Source organism: Pseudophryne corroboree, chromosome 4, assembly GCF_028390025.1.
Source record: "Pseudophryne corroboree isolate aPseCor3 chromosome 4, aPseCor3.hap2, whole genome shotgun sequence".
NCBI lineage: Eukaryota > Metazoa > Chordata > Amphibia > Anura > Myobatrachidae > Pseudophryne > Pseudophryne corroboree.
Window position 1 is genome coordinate 382,704,295 of NC_086447.1, and position 20,404 is coordinate 382,724,698.

The window sequence follows — 20,404 nt, forward strand, 5'->3', positions numbered from 1 at the left end:
TGGTCACTGTGGTCGTCAGTCACTAAACTCTGTCTGCACTCTGCACTCTCTTCTAATCTACAGTATCACAGCAATCTCTCTCTCTCTCTCTCTTCTAAATCTAATCTAAATGGAGAGGACGCCAGCCACGTCCTCTCCCTATCAATCTCAATGCACGTGTGAAAATGGCGGCGACGCGCGGCTCCTTATATAGAATCCGAGTCTCGCGATAGAATCCGAGCCTCGCGAGAATCCGACAGCGTCATGATGATGTTCGGGCGCGCTCGGGTTAACCGAGCAAGGCGGGAAGATCCGAGTCGCTCGGACCCGTGAAAAAAAAAGTGAAGTTCGTGCGGGTTCGGATTCAAAGAAACCGAACCCGCTCATCTCTAATTCCAAATGGCTCCTAACGTAACACTAGACCCCCCAAGCTATCGCTTGGCCACATGCTGGCATCTGGTGCATGACCTACTGAACAAAACACTTTTTAAAGACAGAAGGCAAGGTGAAGCAATTAGCTGCTGCTGCTCCAATCCTCTATCTGCTGCATTTTGTAGTGATGAGCGGGTTCGGATTTAACGCCAGAATTAACGCCAGTTCGGTTTTATCCGGATTTTTCTTATTGGCTATCCAAAACACATGACATCCGTAAGCCAATAAGGTGCCGTTTTGAGAACCGAGTAAATACGAGTAAAACCGAGTAAAACCGAACCCGCTCATCACTAGCATTTTGTATGTCTCCCCGCTAAATCCACCCTTTCTGTATATTTATATGTTACAGACCTGCTTTGCATGTTTTGTATGGTAATTTGTATTTTTAATTTTTACACATGATATGAATATCTCTGGGGACTTATAAAGCTGGACTATCATATTGATGGGATGTTTTGAAGGATTCTTTATGTGCCTTTGATACTAAGATGGTGGTCTTGAATTAAATAGAACATCTTTAGTACAATATCATTTAAATTATCCTCAATACAGAACAAAAATTCCTTTGATTTATACGTTTCATATTGAATTGTAATCCTATTATAATCTGGAAGCATGCAAGACCAATGTGGAATGCAAATACCGAAACTTCCAGTTTCTTGGAATGCTTATGGACCGCAAGGGATACTTCCGTTATCTTTTTCCAGTTCTAGTGCGTATGCGCAACACCGGAGAAACACAGATTAGCGGCAATGGTCTACACCTGTTAATCCTCATTTAGAGGGTTTAAATAGTGACACTCTGAGCTTTTCAAATTACGCTTCTGATGAAGGACTAGCAGTCTAAAACGCGTTAAGTGTGGATCACCTGTTTTATTTGTGGACTCCAGGACCTTGCTCTCTCTTTGGGGAGGTGCTTTTCCTATGTGGAACTAGGCATCTGCAGCTTGGGATCTATCCACTGGCAGACTATCTGTGTTTATCTGTGACTATCTGTGAAATCCCCCAGGGTGATATATGTATGCTGCTATGTCCTATGGAGATTATTGTGATATGCTGTTTTAAATTGTGTTTTTTGTAAGTGCAATCTGTCTCATTAAATGTATTCATTTTAAAGGATTGCTAACACTATGGCCCTCATTCCGAGTCGTTCGCTCGTTCTTTTTTTTCGCATCGCAGTGAAAATCAGCTTAGCGCGCATGCGCAATGTTCGCACTGCGACTGCGCTAAGTAATTCTGCTATGAAGAAAGGATTTTTACTCACGGCTTTTTGTTCGCACCGGCGAACGTAGTGTGATTGACAGGAAATGGGTGTTACTGGGCGGAAACACGGCGTTTTATGGGCGTGTGGCTGAAAACGCTACCGTTTCCGGAAAAAACGCAGGAGTGGCCGGAGAAACGGGGGAGTGTCTGGGCGAACGCTGGGAGTGTTTGTGACGTCAAACCAGGAACGACAAGCACTGAACTCATCGCACAGGCAGAGTAAGTCTGGAGCTACTCTAAAACTGCTAAGTTTTTTTTGTTCGCAATATTGCGTAAACTTCGTTCGCACTTTTAAGATGCTAAGATACACTCCCAGTAGGCGTAGACTAAGCGTGTGTAACACTGCTAAATTCGCCTTGCGACCGATCAACTCGGAATGAGGGCCTTTGTTTTTTGCTTTTTAAGTATCCATTTATCCTCAGTTGTATAGGGGAAAGGAGACACGTATCTTTCAGGTCTATTAAAGCACTTAAGGAATAGAATTTACTCATTTTTAAGAATACCCATGAAAAGGAGGATTTCACCCAATCTTTGGCTATATATGTCCAAGGGAGACTAGAGGACATTTCTTATTTATAGTGAATCAATTTTATCATTTGCCTATAAATGTCACACAATGGTGTTGCATGTTTAAATGTGGTATTTGGAGAGCGCTCCTATTGATATACAAAATATTCATTATGCTTTTTATTTGATTTTAAGTGTCCTTGGGATGTGCACTTATTTGTACATGTTGTAGTTACACACCAAATTTTATTGCGCATTGTTTCTAAAGTTTTTCTATACCTGCTGCTACTCCAATCCTGCAAAAGCCTGCCATTCCTCATTTAGATCATGTGGAATCATACTGTCCCTACCACTATATATATATATATATATATATATATATACAGTATGTATTCATACGAAGGCGATAATACACTGAAACATTGACATTAAGCCTGTTGCAGTGATTTTTTTATGATGGGAGTGCTGCACCTCTTGCTGTCTATATACTGCAGTTGGCATTACTCTGTTGTGAGAGCACCACTACACCTCTAGGAAAGTACCACCTGTTAGACAGGGTACAATATGATAAAGATACAAAGTTGGGGATTTCCAAAGGGAGCTAATATGAACAGAAAGATGTACTGTCTCTGCCAATAATAACAACAGTTAAAAAATACAAATTTTTCCAAAAGAGCAAACTTGACATAAAATGACTTTCCGTTGGGAGGCATGTAAAACTGTTTCTTGGTAACCAGCTATGCTCAGTATCATCTGGAATTAGGGTATCCCACTGGGCGGCACGTGAAATCACTGCCTGAAAAGGATTTAAAACTGTTATGTCCAGTGGCATGCTAAAACGCTATTTGAAATCAGGTTATTGAGCTGCTGATGAATTGACAGTGTGATTTAAGATCTGGTTACGAAGTGGCAGCAGTTTAGCCGCAGGGTGCGGCACAACTTATACCCTTGTTTTTTAATCATTCAAATTTTCCATGCCCATGGACTTCAGTGTCCCGCTTCCCCTTTTACTAAATAATTATTTTCATTTATAAATAATGCTCATGGTAATAGGAGGGTGGATGAATTGTTCGGGACTATGATTTTAGGACAGTCTTTTTTTTCATGTGCTCTCGAGTGGTCACAAGCCACGGATCACATTTACAAAGCACATCATCATACCAATTTAAATTAGTGATCTTCAGCTTAAACTGAGCATTTAATATTTACTGGTATACCAGGTCTACACACTCTCTTTCTCATTTCACAGGTATCCCACCGGTCCCCGCGGCGCATTGCAGCCCTGCAATGCCTAAGGCAACAGGACTGCTCTAACACCGGAGACGGAGACACGAGGGGATACTGTGGCTTTTTTTCTATCAATCCATCAGTACCCCTACTCTCACCCTTCTTCCGCTCTTTTGATGAGGATGGGCAGCAGATGGGGGTAACTGTACATTGGATTGTACTATTTCTCTCTACTTCCCACACATTGAGGCCTTATGATAATAAATTAACAGAGGTGCACCTATGGTCTTAGTTGACCAAATGTTTTTCAGACAGATCACACTGGTATGACGGTGAAAGATAAGGTGACATTTTGTCCCTCACCGCATATCATATGTGATGAAGTCTAGATATATAATTTTTCATGTGATGATTTGCGGTTTGATTTGCTCTTATTGAAACTGAATAAGGAGGGATATGTCTGCCGAAAAAAATGACATTCCACAACATTTATGGGCAATGATATGTTTCATGGAAATATATTACATGTGATGGGTATAAGTGTCTCTATAAGAAATTGTGAGGCCGTGTGTGGTCTGATTTAGAATCACTGTGGAGAGAAATTAGACTTGGCAACAATCCGCCATTTGGCAACTTAGTTTCATCTGAGCTGAGTATGCGCTCAGGAATACTGCAGAGCTGATAAAGTGACGTGCCATATGTGAATTGTGAAAAGACGTTTAGAGAGTGGTTTTGAATCGAATGCTATTTTATGATATGTATATATGAGAGTCACATGACATACGCATGGTGTCCACCTCAAGGATGACTGTTAATTTCAAAGACACATGCTAAACATACAATGTACTTATCTGTAACCAGAGTGTTTTGAAAATATTCAGCTTTGCAACAATTTGCCAGTTGGCAACTAAGTTTCATTCAAGCTGAGAATGTGACCAGGAACACTGCTGAGCTGATAAAGTGATGGGTTATATGTAAATTGTAGCTATGGAGTGGCTTAAAATCAAATGCCACTGCATGATGTGTACAAAATATTTTTCCTTTACAATTTAACCAGATAATATATGTATGGCTACACGGAGAGTGTGATGTGAGAAGCTAAAATTAGCTATATGTGACCCCCCTTTATTTTGCTATATGCATTGACATGTCCATACTGCATTTGTTGTGAACTACTGTCACATGATCTGTAGAAGTTCTCATATCGGTATGTATAATTACCCTCCTCTTATTTAAGAACTAGACTTATCCCTTATGTAAATTCTGGGATTTTATTACAAAATTTTCCTCCGATTTTTCTCACTAATAATGATTTTCAATAATTGATATTTTCAGACCTTTTATTTTTGAACTCCAATGTCTATTTAACGACTAGAAGGACCGTATATTTGTGCATTGATATAAGACCCCTGAAGAAGTCCTATGAATGAAACGCGTTGGATTTTTATGCTGATCTGAATCAGAATCTTTGTTTTATCGCCATCATCTACATTGTTTATTGTCTAATGCCAAAATTGGATGTAATCGTTCATTGCAAACTTTAAATCACACTGTCCTAACAGACTATAAATCATTTTATGTCAATCTTCCTCTTATGACTAAATTTGTATTTTTTTAACTGTTGTTATTATTGGCGGAGAAAGTACATCTTTCTGTTCATATTAGCTAATATTTTGATATCCCCAACTTTGTGTATATATATATATATATATATATATATATATATATATAGAAGGAAGGTTAAAACAGTGCCTACTAGTGCAGTATATTAGGATCCTTCAAATGAAAACATCCACCAGTTCAATAACACCCTTAGAAAAATGCAAGTACCATCATGAGTGGAATTAACCACTTCATTAAATCGCACGCTCTCCAAATGGGAATTCCCGTACTGGATAGATCTCTCCCTTCAGCTCCAGAACCTCATGGTACTTCTAATGCTCAATGATCACCAATGAAAAGAAAGAAGGTAGCCGAAATAGTGTAATAAAGTTTTTACCCACCAGTTTAATTGTTAGAAAATGAAGCAAATGCCTGTAGATCAAAATAATGTAAAAATAGCTTATCTGATGTGTAGTAGATTTACTTCAGTCTCTGTTCCTCAATGCGTTTCATCCTTATGGCATCTCAAACCTGGACTTCATCAGGAGATACTCTGGGGCTGCGAGGAAAAGGCTAAGAATTCCGAGCCCACCCGCTGGCGGTGATGCAGGGCAGTCTGGAGCGAGTGCTGACATCTGGTCCGTTCTGAAGGACCTGCCAATGATTACTGATATGCCGTCTACTGTCACTGCATATGATTCTGTCCCCATTGAAAGAATGGTGGAGGATTATATGAGTGACCGCATCCAAGTAGGCACGTCAGACAGTCCATATGTATACTATAAGAGGCAATTTGGAGGCCCTTGCAGAAACTGGCTTTATTTTACCTAAGTTGCCCCCCCCCTCCAGTGTGTACTCCGAAAGAGTGTTTAGTGCAGCCGGTCACCTTGTCAGCAATCAGCTTACGAGGTTACTTCCAGAAAATGTGGAGAAGATGATGTTCATCAAAATGAATTATAATCAATTCCTCCGTGGAGACATTCACAAGCAATTGCCTCCAGAAAGTACACAGGGACCTGAGATGGTGGATTCCAGTGGGGACGAATTAATACTCTGTGAGGAGGGGGATGTATACAGTGAAAGGGGTGATGAATCGGACGATGAGGAGGTGGATATCTTGCCTCTGTAGAGCCAGTTTGTGCAAGGAGAGATTGATTGCTTCTTTTTTGGTGGGGGCCCAAACCAACCAGTCATTTCAGCCACAGTCGTGTGGCAGACCCTGTTGCTAAAATGATGGGTTTGTTAAAGTGTGCATGTCCTATTTATATAAGGGTGGGTGGGAGGGCCCAAGGACAATTCCATCTTGCACCTCTTTTTTTATTTATCTTTGCATCATGTGATATTTGGGGCTAATTTTTTTAAGTGCCATACTGTCTGACACTGCAGTGCCACTCCTAGATGGGCCAGGTGTTTGTGACGCCCACTTGGGTCGCTTAGCTTAGTCATCAAGCGACCTTGGTGCAAATTTTAGGACTAAAAATAATATTGTGAGGTGTGAGAAGTTCAGAATAGACTGGAAATGAGTGGAAATTATGGTTATTGAGGTTAATAATAATATGGGATCAAAATGACCCCCAAATTCTATGATTTAAGCTGTTTTTGAGGGTTTTTAAAAAAAAAAAAAAACACCCGAATCCAAAACACACCCGAATCAGACAAAAAAAATTTCAGGGAGGTTTTGCCAAAATGCGTCCGAATCCAAAACACGGCCGCGGAACCGAATCCAAAACCAAAACACAAAACCCGAAAAATTTCCGGTGCACATCTCTAGTTAATATGTAAATGTATTGTGGTATTTAGCTGGCACACTGCTGCAGGGGCATCTGTAACAATTAACAGGTCAGCCCACAGTGGAGTGCATTGGGATAGTGCCAATTCTGGGCCTTGGTGGAATGCATGCTGCGGTTTACCATGGTGACTGGGTATGCTGGGAGTGGAAGTCCTCTGTGTCATGGCAGTAGCTGAAGGAGCTCCAGGACAGCGGTGAACCGACGAGTAAGTGGGTATGTATGTGGGTAAGTTGCATAATTGTTTTACTCTTGTATGGTCTTGACAAAGGAGAGGGAGCTCTGAAACGTTGATCTGGTACAATACAAACATTTTTCTATTTCAAATAGACTCTTAGTGCCATTGGAGAGCTGGCTTCTGTTATATATATATATATATATATATATATGTGTGTGTGTGTGTGTGTGTGTGTGTGTGTGTGTGTGTGTGTGTGTGTGTGTTTATATATATATATATAGTAATTAGTTTGCATATTAATTCAAGTAAGACTCTGAGGAATTATTGAACACTCTTTTAAATCTTCCATAGTGAAAAAAAGGAAAAGGTGACAGTGGTAACATTATCCTGGGAAAGACAGATAAGTAAAGGAACAACACTGTTTGGATGACATTTAAGCTTTTCACCATTCTACTGCCAAGACAAGCCAAAACAAAAAAATGTTGCTGTGTTCTACAGTATGTTTCCGTAGCCTAATTTTCCAGATTTCTTTGTGTTCTTCCCTTTGTTTAATAAGTGCAGTACACAGGTTCAGCTCAGTATTCATAGTGTGTTAATATAATTGAATAAAAACATCATATTATCCAAGATATAATGCTGTTTTAATATCAAATAATATAGGTAGTTTTTTTCAGATTCCCAAAATAAGCTGTAGTGCATTAATTTTTAAACAGATAAAGTAGACTTCATTGAATATCTGCCTTGTACCACCGAGCTTATGTCACAGTTATTCACTTCATTCAGCTTATTAATTTCTAAAGAAAAAGTGTAATGATCTCTCCAAGAAATGGTAATATGAGATTCAAGTGAGTTAAATGTTACAACAAAAACCTTACTTCAGTCTAGTATAATAATTAAACTATAAGCACATCGAAAATATACCTTGAATATCATCAGGCCCTGGACACTGCCAAACAAACATATTTAAAATCTCTCATCTCTTCTCATGCCACCAACTCCAAGCAACTTTTGAATACATTTAAATCACTTCTTTACCCTCCCTCACCTCCCCCACTAGCTACTATCCATGCACAAGAACTTGCTTCCTACTTCAAGCATAAGATTGATAAAATCTGAGATGAAATGGTATGCTCCAGTGACCTGCTCAATTCCCTACCTGAACCCTCTGGCACTTTCTCATTTGATCCACAAGTGAAGTTTAAGTATCAACACTCTTTTCATCCTCCTACTTTCAATTTTGGCTTCTGTCCTTATCCCAAACTTAACTAAAATCTGTGATCTCTCTCTCTCTCTCTCTCTCTCTCTCTCTCTCTCCTTGTATCTTTCCTTCTCTGTTTAAGCATGCAGTGATTACTCACATTCTGAAAAAACACAATTCTGACCCAAACACTCTCTCTAACTACCATCCCATCTCTGAGCTCCCATGTCTCTCCAAGCTACTTGAGAGTCTTGCCTACACTTACCTTACACACTTTCTTAACTCCCACAACTTACTAGACCCACTTCAGTCAGGCTCTCATGCCCAACACTCCACAGAGACGGCACTGACCAAAGTAGTAAATGATCTGGTCACTGCTAGATCTAAAGGCCATTGCACACTTCCTATTCTTTTAGGTCTCTCTGCTGCTTTTGACACGGTTGACCACTCTCTTCACATACAAACACTAAAATCCCTAGGTCTTCAGGACACAGCCCTTACTTGGTTCTCATCCTACCTCTCTAATTGCTCTTTCAGTGTTCACTTCTCTGATTCTACCTCCTCTTCTATACCTCTCTCAGTTGGAGTACCGCAAGGCTCAGTCTTAGGTACTCTGCTTTATTCAATCTGTCCCTCATCTCTTGGTAAACTAATCATCTCCTTCAGATTTCAATATCATTTGTATGCTGTTGATACTCAAATCTACCTATCCTCCCCAGATTTATCACCATCTGTATTGGTCCATTTCGTTGAATGCCTGTCTGCTATTTCATCTTGGACGTCATCTCACCACCTCAAACTCAACATTTCCAAAACAGAATTAATTATTTTCCCACCAGCCAAGAGTAGTTACCAAAATACAACAATAATAAGGCTGCGCTTAGAGAGATGAATTGTCTGGATAACAAAATAAAATGTATTAAACTTAAAATCTGTCCATTGGACAATTAAAATGAGAATACACTGTGATAAATAGCCTCTGATCACCTTTTAAACAACACATAAGCTTGTTCCAGATAAACCATAGGACCCTATATGCTTAGAACCAATTGAATCCTTGGGCTATAGCATAGTCCCTGGGCTGGAGAAATATGTCCCAACGCTGGAGGATTAGCAGTTCCAATATTAAATCATGAGTTAAAGGAAAGTCCTCACCAGTTGTGCGTTTTGGTAAACAAAAGTCCAGTCCTTAGTTGTGGATGTGGTTCAAGTCGAGCAGATTTTGGGGTCCAAGGTGGTCCAAGCTTGAGGTGATAAGTTGTGATGGGATGATAAGGAGGCTCACACCTGACGCGTTTCACAGCAGAAGCTGTGAAACGTGTCAGGTGTGAGCCTCCTTATCATCCCATCACAACTTATCACCTCAAGCTTGGACCACCTTGGACCCCAAAATCTGCTCGACTTGAACCACATCCACAACTAAGGACTGGACTTTTGTTTACCAAAACGCACAACTGGTGAGGACTTTCCTTTAACTCATGATTTAATATTGGAACTGCTAATCCTCCAGCGTTGGGACATATTTCTCCAGCCCAGGGACTATGCTATAGCCCCAGGATTCAGTTGGTTCTAAGCATATAGGGTCCTATGGTTTATCTGGAACAAGATTATGTGTTGTTTAAAAGGTGATCAGAGGCTATTTATCACAGTGTATTCTCATTTTAATTGTCCAATGGACAGATTTTAAGTTTAATAAATTTTATTTTGTTATCCAGACAATTCATCTCTCTAAGCGCAGCCTTATTATTGTTGTATTTTAGTTTGGTTTTTCTACATAGGTGTAACTATCCTATACAGGCAGCTGCTGCACTCTCTAATTGGAATCACACCCACAGCGCCCTTTCCAACCTAGGTTGGTTTGTTCTAAGAGTAGTTACCAACCTGATATCTCCATAACTATTGACAATGCGACTATCCACCCTACCGCACAAGCTCGCTGCCTAGGTGTCATCCTTGACTCTGAACTGTCCTGTTCCACACATTCAATCTGTCTCCAAATCATGTTATATGCATCTAAAAATCATATCCAAAATACGTCCTTATCTTACACAAGACACTGCAAAAACTCTAATCCATGCACTCATCATCTCCCGCATTGATTATTGCAATAGTCTCCTTACTGGTCTTCCCAAACATAGGGTCTCACCACTACAATCCATTTTGAATGCAGCTGCGAGGCTAGAATGCAGCTTCCTCGCTAGACGTTCATCGTCTGCAGATCTGCTCTGTCAATCCCTCCATTGGCTACCGGTATTCTACTGTATTAAATATAAAATACTTTTACTTACATACAAGGTTATTAACCAAACTGCACCAACATACATCTCTTCACTCATCTCAAAATATCTCACTACCAGACCTCTACGCTCTGCACAAGATCTGCGTCTCTCATCCACACATATTACTTGTTCCCACTCAAAATTACAAGACTTTATTTGTGCTTCACCCACTCTGTGGAAGGCCCTCCCACGCACAATAAGACTCACCTCTAGTATCCAAACCCTTAAACTTTCCCTGAAAACTCACATCTTCAGACAAGCCTATCAAATTCCAAACCCACCTACATAACCTTCAATGCTTCTCTTTCTAATCACATCCTCTCTGTACAGTTCACATAACCTCACATTTTATCTTCCAACATTGCTGGGTGATCATATCATACAACCCATTAAGAACCTAGCAATCTGGTGGACCATTATGCAATAGGTAGCATCTATCCTTGTGTATTAATGCCTATTTCCCTATAGATTGTAAGCTTGTGAGCAGGGCCTTCCTACCACTATGTCTGTCTGTTTTTGCCTAGTTTTTTTCTATTACTGTTGTTCTAATTGTAAAGCGCAACGGCATATGCTGCGCTATATAAGAAACTGTTATTAATAATAATAATAATAATAATAATAATAATAGCAGAGCTAGCACTATTTATATATACAAAAAATCACCAACCATGCTTGTCCCTCACTTTGTAAGATTTTTACAAGTACATAAACCTACTTCTACTTATGGGCATATACAATTGGGAGGGCTTTTCCTGCAGGTGCAATATTTCTGGTATTCAGTTTGGTGCAAAGTTTTTTTTTTTGTTTTTTACGCAGCACTCAAGTGTTTTTTTAGCACCTCCAGAGGAAAGTTCAACTTTTCCTAAAATCTTTACTTTTAGGAAAAAATGGCTGGACTTGCTTGGGAACTCTTTGGACTACTTAAGCAATTGGAAGTTTCCAATTGCATAACTACTTACCTTCTGCAGCACTGTCCTTCTCCATCATTGCCCTGACATGCTGAAGTCTTTCTTTGTCTTCTTCCAGGAATCTGGTAAGCACTTTGTTTGTGCTGATGGTGTGTGTGTGTGTGTGTGTGTGTATGTGTGTATGCTTCTGGTGTCTGTGGGTATGCTGCTAGTGTCTGTGTGTTTGCGGGTATGCGGCTGGTGTGGGATTTTAGAAACAAAAATAAATTGCAACCACATTTTTTATTGAATCCTGTGGGAGAGTGCATATCTGTGGTACTTCAAAATTGGGCGCAAGGTCTGTAAAAATTTGTAAAAAATCCTGAACCCAATTGAATATGCCTATTACATTACTTACACTGATAACAATATATTACTGCAGGTGGTAGCATCAGGAATAACAGATCATTCAATTAGCACTTTTATGGCCCACTTTTCAGAAGCTAAGGTGTAAATTTACTGAAGTGTGGTTTTTTAGAACTGGGCATGTTGACCATACAGTAGCAACCAATCAGATTTTACTTATAACTAATCTATTACCTTCTAGAAGATAATAGCTAGAATTTGAGTGGCTACAATGGGCAACATATCCACACTTTAGAAAATATACCCATAATAGTGTATGTTCTGAGTTAAAATTTCAAACTATCAAAGCTCAGTGCAGATAATTTAAAAAAGCAATAAGACTTAAAAAGATAAATAAAATAACATAGGTCTTTAAAAATTAGATGATGAGTAGTATGTACAGTACTTATATTTTGTTGATAGTCATGGTGAGATTAAGCCTTTGGGGGCCTGGGACACTTAAAGCAAGGGGACAGGTGAAGGAGGTGCATATTAGATTGATTGTATATATGAAATTTAAACCAGAGGTGTATATGAGATTTAGACTAATAGTTTAATAATGCATGGGTACTGTTTATAGCTCCACCTAATTGAGAGACAACTATTTTATAAAGTTTTATTGTAATGGAACAATTTATCTTGTCACATGCAAGAATAGCAGCAGTTTCTGTACTAATTACACACTGGGACAGGACTCAGGAGGACTATGTATCTCTCTCTCTATACCCAAATACTCTCACTAAATAACAGGTTACATGGGACACAGACACCCAAGTGGGTAGGAGGAGAAGCTGGGATACCTGGGTCACTTACAGCTCCACCCATCTCTCTTCTTCACTGTTAGCTCATGGTACTTGATACTCCTGTGTCTCTGCCTACACTGCATACTGTCCTGCTTGTATTTTTGCTGCCTGATTCTGATGCTGCACATGAGGGAGAGCCAGTGATGTTAGTGTGCTCTGGACGGGGGACCCCGTGATAGAGGGTGGCCTGTGGTACAGTATTTCCTGTGCCCCTCTACTTAATCTGGCTATGCTGACAGTCCTATATATGTGGTGTTGATGCACATTACATATGTTATTACACTGAGAAGTACATTGAATTCTGTTTTTAGTGTATTTTTGCATATACAAATGTGTGCTTTATATGCCTTTACTTATTTTTTTCATGACCATTTAAACTTGTCTGCGACAAATGTGTTCTACTATATTGTAATTCATTTGATATTATTTCTAATAGAACTAAACAGGCATATAATATAGGGCTCTCAATATGACTATTTGCTAAAAAGATCAGAATGGTTGTACCTACTAAACCATTTTTTTCCAGCTTTGCATATCTTCACTTGTTTCAGTCTTTTTAAGAAAAGGTTCGATTTAGTTTTTTTTTTTGTTTAGGGTAGGAGGGGGTTACCAGTTATACTGACCTCATAGCACATTATCAAAGTCTCAAGAAACAGAAAAATGTTCTTACAATTCAAGGGGGAGTATCAAGCTTTCTTAAGACTGGAAAAGTGGGCAAGTGAAGAAGTTGCCAATTTCAACCAAAAAGCTTGTACCACTCTACCATTTTATATGATTTATTAAATGCTAGCTACAACTTCTTCATTCTTTAAGGCTTGATACAGTACATTTCCCCAAAATGGCCCAAACTCAGTATACTCTATAGTCAACATCAAATGCCTAGAACTCAGTCCAAAAACCTCCACCCCATATCATCAAATCCAGGTACAAAAGTGTGATGCAGGTAGAGGATTAGGCTGCACATTTTTTATTATTGTTTTTTTATTTTAAACTGTCAGTATATATCTCCATTCATTGATTGCTCAAAAAAAGAGGTGACAGAGTTTTTGGTAGGTCAGATATATTTAGCAAGTCTAATACACAATAGTCTTAGTTTAGGAAGCAGGCAGAAGAGTCAAGTCACATATAAAATTGTTCACAAAGGATCATGCAGGAGTATGGTATGCAAAAGGAATACAAGCTAATACTGACAACCACCTAGCACTGAATGCTAGGTTTAACCCTGCTTTATAGTGCTAGAAGACAAAGATCTGAGACTATAAGAGATTGCAAGTAGCCAGCAACTGTACAATTTGGTTTCCGCAACACTGGAGGCTCATACCAAGGAAGCCTTTTCAGCATGTGGCATACTTTACTAAAAATTTGAGACCCAAATTGTTTAACCACCTTCTTATAATGACCCACTAGGACGGGATGCTTAACACTGATTTTACTTATTATTTTAGATTATTTTCTTATTTCTGATTTACAAGAAATATTTCTATAAGGAAAACAGACTGTAATTCCCAAATACATTTTCCATATAGTATGTGAAAACTCACTAGAGTTCTGTGCCTTATATTAAAGCTAATGTAACTTAACATTTCATAAATGTTTTATGTATTTAAGGATTTTTTTTACTCAGTGTTGTCAATGTTTTTCACTAAAGCCCTAATAAACATAAATATAAATTAGCCAAGTTATCAAAGTTTCACATCTCTTACCTCTGCAAAATGGGGATGGAAAGTCCCATGAAGCACCATTTCCTGGACTTACAATACATGTCAAAGTTGAATGTCCTTCAAGAATATAGCCAGCAACACAGTTGTATCGAATTTTATCTCCAATATTGAATCTTGTTCCATGAAGAACCCCTTTAGGTATTTCTCCTGGATTTCCACAGGTATGACTTGGCAACACTAGAGAAAGAAAGTACTATTAAATACAGATTATCTTGCACACAGTACTAGAGAACACAAGATTGGTTGTTAATAAAAAAAAATGTCTTTCATAGTGTTATTTATAATAACTAAGTTCCATAAGCATTATCAAGGCTTTAATAATTTCATAAAATTCTTTGCAATCTACTACAGCATGTTTGACTTGTCAATGTGCTATAGTACATGGAGGAAATTCACATTTAAAGCTGTGTTAAAATGTTGTACATTGAAGATTCTCATTAACACCTGTGCAAGTATCTGACCTCTAAATTCATTGAGCACTGACAGAATTGAAATGATCAAGTTCTCTTTACAGTGTCAGTAGAGAGTGTGACTGGACCACCAGGAGTTTTATAATAGTAGCACACAAATGTTATCTCTAATGTGAGCAACCTAGATTTTACAGATGAAATCATAGCCTAATGGGAACTCCACCCTGGAGAACTGTAGTTAAGTGTGAACATTTATGAAGTGTTTCAGTATTTAACAACACAACTTCCACATTGATAAAAAAAAAATCAGCCTTTACAGCGTAGAGGTTATTGAAAGACTTATTTTAAATCTTTTAATATCTAGTAATAGCACATCATTATGCAGAGGATGCAAACAATACCCTACCAGTGTTGGACTGGGGCATCAAGGGCCCACCAGGGTAATGAGGTGGTAGGGACCCCTGTGGGCCAGTCCAACCCTGTACCCTACTCATACTTTTGAAAAATAATTTTCTTAGAATTTTGTTGAAATGTAATCTTGCAAATATAATCATGTCATTCACTTCATTTTAGCTTTACAATAATTATGTTGTTTATGAAAAATGTGTTACCTTTTTAATAAAGTTGGTTATAAAAAGGAGTAGAATCCAACCATTAAAATATGTATCTTTTATTAAATCAGTTGCATACACTTAACATAATAAATATGCTGTTCCTGCAATGCAATAATTCATTGTATTGTTCTACTGCATTAAAAAAATTGAAATCAAGTAATATTAGCCCCTATTTAGTCTTGTTATACAGTATTTCTGACTTCACAGTCATGTAACACTATTTTAATGAATTATATATCCCTGAGAAACTTACAGGTGCAGTACAGTAACCCAGGGAATGTCTCTAGAGCAGTGGCTCAGACTGCATTTTCTTTTCATCTTTACGTTTAAGGAAGAAGACTTACAATACAAATGGCTATCCACTGCTGATAACACTTAAACAGTGTAATAAAACAAGAGATTATGTTCTGAAACACAGTCATTATCCATGAGTTATAACGCATTTACCTCAGGCATTACCAACCTTTGTCTTCAAGTAACACTAGCATTCCAGGTTTTAGTGATATCTATGCTTGCGCACAGGTGAATTAATCAGTACCTCAGTTATTTTGATTTTAGCATCTATGCTGAAGATATCATTAAAACCTGCACTGTTAGTTGCACTGCTAATGCCACTACAAAGCTCTTCTGTGTGTCCATATATGCACGGACAGTGTGCAAGGATTGAAATGCCTCTGTGAATGCTGAAATTCTGCTTGCAGCATCTTTAGATGCACCATAGGCTACACCATTTGAAACATGCACCTGCAACAAAAGTGTTTAGTCCCTGACTTTATAGTTTACACACACTTCATGTCAATTCCTCTGTGATAAAAGTACTTATCTAGTATCTTTGGTACACGACAAGAAAAAAGAACCAAAACGTGCGCAAAAGGAAGAGCCAATCAAAAATTATTTAGATTAATTATTATTTTTATTTTTATTAAATATTATTTATTTGCAATTATTACCAAATAAATTAATTATAAATGTATTCCTTAGAGTGACCACAATAGGATATTGAAAATAATATTAAAATGAATAAAATAACACAATCATGAAATATATAACCATCTAGTTAATTTCTCGTATATGGTTTAGTATTCCAGGAAACCAATAATGGATACAAATATATAGAACCCTGAAAAACACTGGCTGGCCAGCCTTAATTAATATTTAATAAATTGTGCACAAAAATGTATCAAAAATCAATGAAATATACAAATGGAAGATGTATTGCCTGTAGGATATCATAAAATTGCATATAAAATAAAAATAAAAAATAAAAACTCAGAGTTCTTCCAATAACGATCTAAACTGGTAGTGGTTAGCCGTTATATATGTATCCAAAAGTCTCGTATGGCTCATTAGCTCTTAACCTCGTACGGCTGCTGATGTGAATAATAAATGTTTGAGCAAATGAATAGAAAACAGTCCCGTCCTTTTAACCAATATTATTGAAAAGTCTCGATAAAGGCACCTATCCTTAAGCAGCCGTTAGTGTGGGCAGCCAATGCCGTAGAATTATAGTCCCATATTTAAGATGATTAATATATATAAAAAAATATATAAAATGAGATACTAAAACAAAGTCCCAAATCGCTCAATTAGCCCCTAGCCTAGTGAGGCCATAGGTGTAGGTGGCTAAAATGACGGGATAGTGTATAAATAAATGAGACCCCGTCTCACTCGTAGCAATCTCACCCGTGCCAGTGAATGCAGTAGTCGTCTCACTCGTAGCAATCTCACCCGTACCAGTGAATGCAGAAGCCGTCTCACTTGTAGCAATCTCACCCGTGCCAGTGAATGCTGTAGCCGTCCGACCGACCGGATATTCACCGGACCTCCGCCGTTTCCAATCCACAAGCCGTTCTGTGCTGCGCTGCCTGGATGCTCCTCCGACAGCGCAGCTGGGTAATCCTTGGGCTGGGATGTAGTAGATGGAAATATCTGTGGCGGTTTAGGGCGGATTAGGGCTGTCGGTGATCTCCGTTCGTCTCCAAATGACAGAGAGATGGTATGTAACAGTGGATCACTCCAAAGCCGTTCAACCTAACGCGTTTCTCGACCGTAGGCACTGGTCGTTTCATCAGAGGAAGTGCACGGACAGTGTGCAAGGATTGAAATGCCTCTGTGAATGCTGAAATTCTGCTTGCAGCATCTTTAGATGCACCATAGGCTACACCATTTGAAACATGCACCTGCAACAAAAGTGTTTAGTCCCTGACTTTATAGTTTACACACACTTCATGTCAATTCCTCTGTGATAAAAGTACTTATCTAGTATCTTTGGTACACGGTCATCGTCTTAATGTACAGCTACAATGCGACCTAGACCCACAATTTTAGTAAAAATATACATTCTGTACCTACCCAGCTTTGCTGTTGCGTCAGGCATATCATGCCATACAGTATGGCGCAAAAAGTCTAGGTGAACGAGGATACATTGTATATGTAGTGTGCCCATGGTTTGTTGACTTAATTAAAATGAGATTTATACACTGTATGTATTTCTAAACTACTATAATATACTATACTAGATAAAATAGTTTTAAAGAATTTTTTATTTTTTTTATTTCACATTTTAATTCCTTATTTAGAATTTTGCAGGTTTATTCAGGTTCACTGAACTCCCATGGTAATGCCTAAATATATAATTTAATGCTTATTTAAGACAATTCACATACTGTATATGTAAATATTGTTACATTTGTCCATTTTTATATCACCAAACATATTTGAGAAATGCAATTTTTATATTCTCTTTCCCTCAGCAGAAAAAAATAATATCACAAATATGTCTGTACAGAGCCAGGGAAAATATTGATATTTAACAGCTTATTTATTATATATCTGCTCATATTTACCAGACATTGTAGGAGATGTTACTCTGTATATTAACTGTATTTTATGTGCTTATATGGCTTCTCCTGATCGTACCTTCATGTTAAGTGATAATTTAAGGGAATACCAAAGACAGGAAGTTTTGGTAGATACAGTATTATATATATATATGTATATATATATATATATATATATGTGCATGTGTGTGTGCGTGTGTGATAGGTGATAGACTTTCCATTGTACAGAGAGGAAGCCTACATGGAACTAATTACATATACATTTTTACCACTGGCATTTCTATAATGGGTGTAGTGTGTGCAGTTCACATGGACCCATGAATACAGAAGGGGCCCCCACAGCACATGCTGCACCCATTTTCTAAATACTCACCCCTCCGGAGTCCATCACCGATATCAATGGCATTGTTTAAACTCAGTAAAAATGGCACAGCGGCCAGCGGCAGAGTTCTGCGCATGTGAGATGTGGAGATCTGTGCATGCGCAGATGAGTCCAAGTTCTCTAGTGCTCAGAGGAGGGGTCTGCCAGCAGAGAGGATGGGGCCTGAATGGAGGAGGCTGCACCCGGGCCTCCTCCTCTCTTAAAGTCCCCCTGATGTTTACTCTAGAATTGGTACAGACTACATGTTATTGCATGCAAAGAGCTACCAGTCTCTAAAGATGTATAGCAAGCTTTCTCAAACTGTGAGCTGTGAAACGGTATCTGGATGAAAGATCGACAATGTATTAGTCAACAGTCAATAGAGTGAAACCATATGGTCGACATGCATTAGGACGACAGGTACAAAAGGTTGACAGATACAAAGGGTCGACAGATGAAAGGTTGACAGTGCTTAAGTTAAGATCGACAGGTACAAAAGGTCAACAGGTACAAAAGATCTACCTAGACATTGTAGATCTTATATACCAACACCCCAGTAAAATATGTATCCCCAGTGACATGTACCTCCAACAGTTAAAATAAATAACATCTTATTTAGGTAATTTTCACAACATTTCCAAAAATAGAAAACCATATACTTTGTCCTTGATTTAACAGAGCATTTAAGTGATATTCTCAAAGCCTAGTGCAGCATAATAGGCACTGCCATAGTCCTCCATGATACTCCCAGGTTAAGGCTGTCTGACATTAATGGGCAGATTCTGAGTCAATGCTACATCTGTGTCTTTATTCTAATACCACAGCTGATTTAATTAATACTGAAATGTTCTCTTGCAGCATCTTGTGGTGGGGCAATTCCATCTTGGTGCATCTGTACCAATGCACCACAGGACGCACCATCAAAACATGTAACAGCTCTATAGCAGGTGCAGTTTCTCTGTCTGAGCATAGCATGCTGTGTGAGGGATTGTGAGCCTTTAGACAAAGCAACTGTAAACCAATGACATGCCTATGTCTGTCTAGACACCCCCGAGTTACCTCTCCTAAAAATCCTAATAAAAACCACACTCCCGGCATCCAATTTCATTCTGCATGCTGGTGTGGTAGTAAATAGGATGCATTCACAGCATAGTATGCAACTCTGAATCAAACCCTAAGGGAGGCAGGGTTTGTTATAGTATCATCTGTCATTGCCTACTGGTGGTAGCAACTACTGCTTAGGAGCCCCATGCTGTTCCTCCCCCAAAATAAATAAATATATATATATATATATATATATATATATATATATATATATAGGGAGGGGCCCTACACTGCACACCCTAGCTGCTTGTAATTAGCGGTTCTACCTTGATGACGCTTTTAGTACTGCACATAGAAAGAAAAGATGCAGGTGCACTATGTAAACATTACTGTTCAAGATTGATATACATTTTATAATTAAAAAACAAATAAGAGGTTGTTAGCATAAAGTTGGCCAAAGTTATGGGCTTACCCACCAATCTCCAGGTAACCTCTTTGGGTAAGTCCGTAACATTCTAAGGATTCACATCTGGGAGCAGGGCACTTCCAAACCATCCCTGCCAAACCCACCCCAAGTCATCTACAAATGAAAGATAACAGTGGAGTGCTACAGAGTATTAGGAGAGTGAAAGCAACTGCTCAGTGTTAGGAGTGTTACTGTAGAAGAGTAAAAAATGTGTAAAAAAAATGTTACATAGATAAAAAGAGAAAGTGATATACAGTAAAGTGTTAAAATAATTGTTCCTCCCCCAACAATTGCCAGCACCAGAGTAGGCTTTGGGGGTTATTCCAAGTTGATCGCAGCAGGAAATTTTTTAGCAGTTGGGCAAAACCATGTGCACTGCAGGGGAGGCAGATATAACATGTG

At 38.6% G+C, this 20,404-nt stretch overlaps 1 protein-coding gene across 1 annotated transcript in view; it reads right to left on the minus strand.

Annotated features, from left to right (window-relative positions):
* CSMD1 (CUB and Sushi multiple domains 1) overlaps positions 1-20,404 on the minus strand; it is a 2,470,978-nt gene that overhangs the window by 1,256,636 nt on the left and 1,193,938 nt on the right. The window contains 1 exon segment of the mRNA XM_063916678.1: positions 14,250-14,444. Coding sequence (XP_063772748.1) covers positions 14,250-14,444 — 195 coding nt within the window.